Genomic DNA, 2,670 nt, shown 5'->3' with positions numbered 1-2,670 from the left:
GAGATGGCATGCGGTAAGTTTCATGTTGTTAAGATGTTTCTTTCTTGAGAGCAAAGAGATGGGCATGGAGTAACTCCGTGTTGTTGATACGTATCTTTCAGCACCGACTTCGATGCACATCTTCCAGTCACAATTCCCCACCCAACACTTTACCCATTTAACTCAATGGAAGCTTAGCATTTTGCACCAGCGAATCATGTCAGAGAGAGAGAGAGAGAGAGAGAGAGAGAGAGAGAGAGCGCACCACATTACAAAAGGGAGGGAGAGGAGAGGAAAACAAAAGACCACCAACAGCTACGTAGCCATTCGTTGGACTCCTCGCCGCCCCTCTCCTTCCTTTGTTGATGGCCAAGTCTGGTCTTCAACTCTCCTCCTCCTCCTCCTCTGTCTCCACCACCGCCACCACCAGCACCTAATGACCATGACTCAGGTCAGCCACGCTTTGGTCCATCTCGAAGCCAAGTGGGCTCGCCTTGTTCGCCGCTTCTTCCACGCCGTGCGTAGCCACCTCCTCTCTTGTTCCTCCCCGAATGGTCGGTACCGGCAGCTTAAGGCCAACCAAAGTGCTCCAGACCCCACGGTGGCCCGGGACATCCCCAAGGTGGATACGGGACATGCGCCGGTGCGCACGGATATGGAGGTGGATTCCGACGTGCTGTCGTTGAAGGTCAGCCTCCTCGGCGATTGCGACATCGGAAAAACAAGCTTCATGGTATATGCACATGCAATTCTCGATCATCGGCAAGAGACTTTGTCCTTCTTCTTTCTGCTGCTAATATTGCTGTTGGCGTATGTGGTAGATGAAGTATGTGGGCGATGTGGAGGAACAGAGAGGAGTAGAAATGGCAGGACTGAATCTAATGGATAAAATCTTCGTAGTAAAGGGAGCGAGGATCGCCTTTAGGATATGGGATGTGGGAGGTAAAGATGAGATTTATCTTCTTCAGATATAAATAATCTTGGGATGATTGTTTTCTGGCCCATTTGGTGTTCTTGTTGATTGAGCTTGGAATAATTTCCTAGGTGATGATCAATTTCTGGATCATGTGCCCATTGCCTGCAAAGATGCTGTCGCAATTCTTGTAATGTTCGATCTCACCAATCGATGTACGCTAAACAAGTTAGTATTTCCTTGCATCATCTCTCTTCTTCTTTTCATACATTTCATTAGTGACTGATGGATCGAGGCATCATGGCTTCGTTTCTCCACAAAGAAAGAAATATAGGAATTAGAAGTAGGAGCATGTTATTGATGCTGATGCTGATGCTGTGTGGGCTTCTTTTTCCTCAGTGCTATTGCCTGGCATCATCGAGCAAGGAGATGGAACGCGGTATTGACGTTTTCCTGTTCCCTTTACCGACTACATAATGGTTGCTTATGCTGATCATACCGAGTCATCTTTTTTTTTTTTGTCTGCTTCATTCAGACGGCAATTCCGATCTTAATAGGAACCAAATTTGATGATTTTGCTCGGCTTCCTCTTGAAATGCAATGGACGATCGTGAATCAGGTACTATGCCATTTCAGTTTGCTGTAGCTCAGAATAGAGACGGATAGGATAGGATTCCATGGAGACAATGCAGCTGTATCATTCGATAGGCACTGCCAAGATCTGATACTTAGATTATCATTTGAATCGGTCTTCATGACCAGGTCAAAAGTGTCAGGTTTCCATTCCAGAAAGCACTACTCTCCTAACTTCTTCCACCATCTTTACGTGTGGTGGCTGCTTGAAGTCAAAGAGATGATGATGCCTTCTCCATCAAGACAGATAGAATACAGATGAATGAACTCTGCATTGCATTCCATCTAGGAAATCTCAGTCTCAGATTCGAAACTGAGGATAAAGTAGGATCACAGAGATGACCTTAACCATCAAAAATTAGTTGTGTGTGACCTTGGAGTGCTATGTTGATGCAGAAATGATCAAGGATTTGTGTGTGTGTGTGTGTGTGTGTGTGGTGTACACAGGCCAGAGCATACGCAAGAGCGATGAAAGCAACTCTGTTTTTTTCCAGCACCACCCACAACATTAACGTGAACAAGATCTTCAAGTTTATCGCGGCCAAACTGTTCAACATGCCATGGACGGTGGAGAGAAATTTGACTATCGGAGAACCTATCATTGACTATTAGGTTCTTCTTCTCGGCTTCTTTCTCACTATTTTTCTTTGCTTTCTTTCCCTTTGGTTGTTTCTTCTCGGTCACCTCTTCTTATTTGGTTTACACCGCCAGCTGCTCGTGTTGCCTAGTGCAAGATTGTAAATACCAACAAGCTCCACGACAAAGTGTGATGATCCTTTGTCATTCGAGAGCCATTCATATTGTTCGATGCAGAGAATGATAGTTTCAAGATAAAAAATATGTCCACCTGAACAGCAAACTCTTGTGCACAATGCATTTCCCGGCTAGCTTGGTGATGCATCACCTGTTCCGACACATACATTTCGTATTCGTTGATTTTTTTGTCTTTCTAAAAGTACAATATATTAACTCTGTTGGTCAGTATACAAAAGACACATCAACTTGGTTTATTTTCTTATGTGTGTATATATATATATATATATATGTATATATATATATGTGTATATATATATATATGTATATATATATATATGTATATATGTATATGTATATATGTATATACATATACATATATACATATACAT

The 2,670-nt window shown here is 43.1% G+C and overlaps 1 protein-coding gene across 2 annotated transcripts; it reads left to right on the top strand.

The window, feature by feature from the left end:
- Positions 1–211: 211 nt before the first annotated feature.
- Positions 212–2,440, top strand: LOC135615280 (septum-promoting GTP-binding protein 1-like). 2 transcript variants are annotated; one of them, XM_065113556.1, is made up of 6 exons: positions 212–712; positions 801–921; positions 1,024–1,120; positions 1,292–1,331; positions 1,428–1,511; positions 1,973–2,440. In XM_065113556.1, the coding sequence occupies exons 1-6, from the start codon at positions 416–418 to the stop codon at positions 2,135–2,137; spliced, it is 804 nt and encodes a 267-aa protein (XP_064969628.1). In that variant the 5' UTR covers positions 212–415; the 3' UTR covers positions 2,138–2,440. The 2 variants fall into 2 exon arrangements, with proteins under 2 accessions (XP_064969628.1, XP_064969629.1); XM_065113557.1 differs by having other exon boundaries at positions 1,655–2,162.
- Positions 2,441–2,670: the final 230 nt, after the last annotated feature.

This window comes from Musa acuminata, chromosome BXJ2-6, assembly GCF_036884655.1.
Source record: "Musa acuminata AAA Group cultivar baxijiao chromosome BXJ2-6, Cavendish_Baxijiao_AAA, whole genome shotgun sequence".
NCBI lineage: Eukaryota > Viridiplantae > Streptophyta > Magnoliopsida > Zingiberales > Musaceae > Musa > Musa acuminata.
This window is presented reverse-complemented; position numbering and strand designations above follow the sequence as displayed.

Excerpts from the sequence above, each read along its gene's own strand:
- LOC135615280 (XM_065113556.1), top strand. The coding sequence starts at position 416 with ATGACCATGACTCAGGTCAGCCACGCTTTGGTCCATCTCGAAGCCAAG. Across the intron at positions 713-800 it reads TCGGAAAAACAAGCTTCATG|ATGAAGTATGTGGGCGATGT; the intron begins GTATATGCACAT and ends CGTATGTGGTAG. Across the intron at positions 922-1,023 it reads TAGGATATGGGATGTGGGAG|GTGATGATCAATTTCTGGAT; the intron begins GTAAAGATGAGA and ends ATAATTTCCTAG.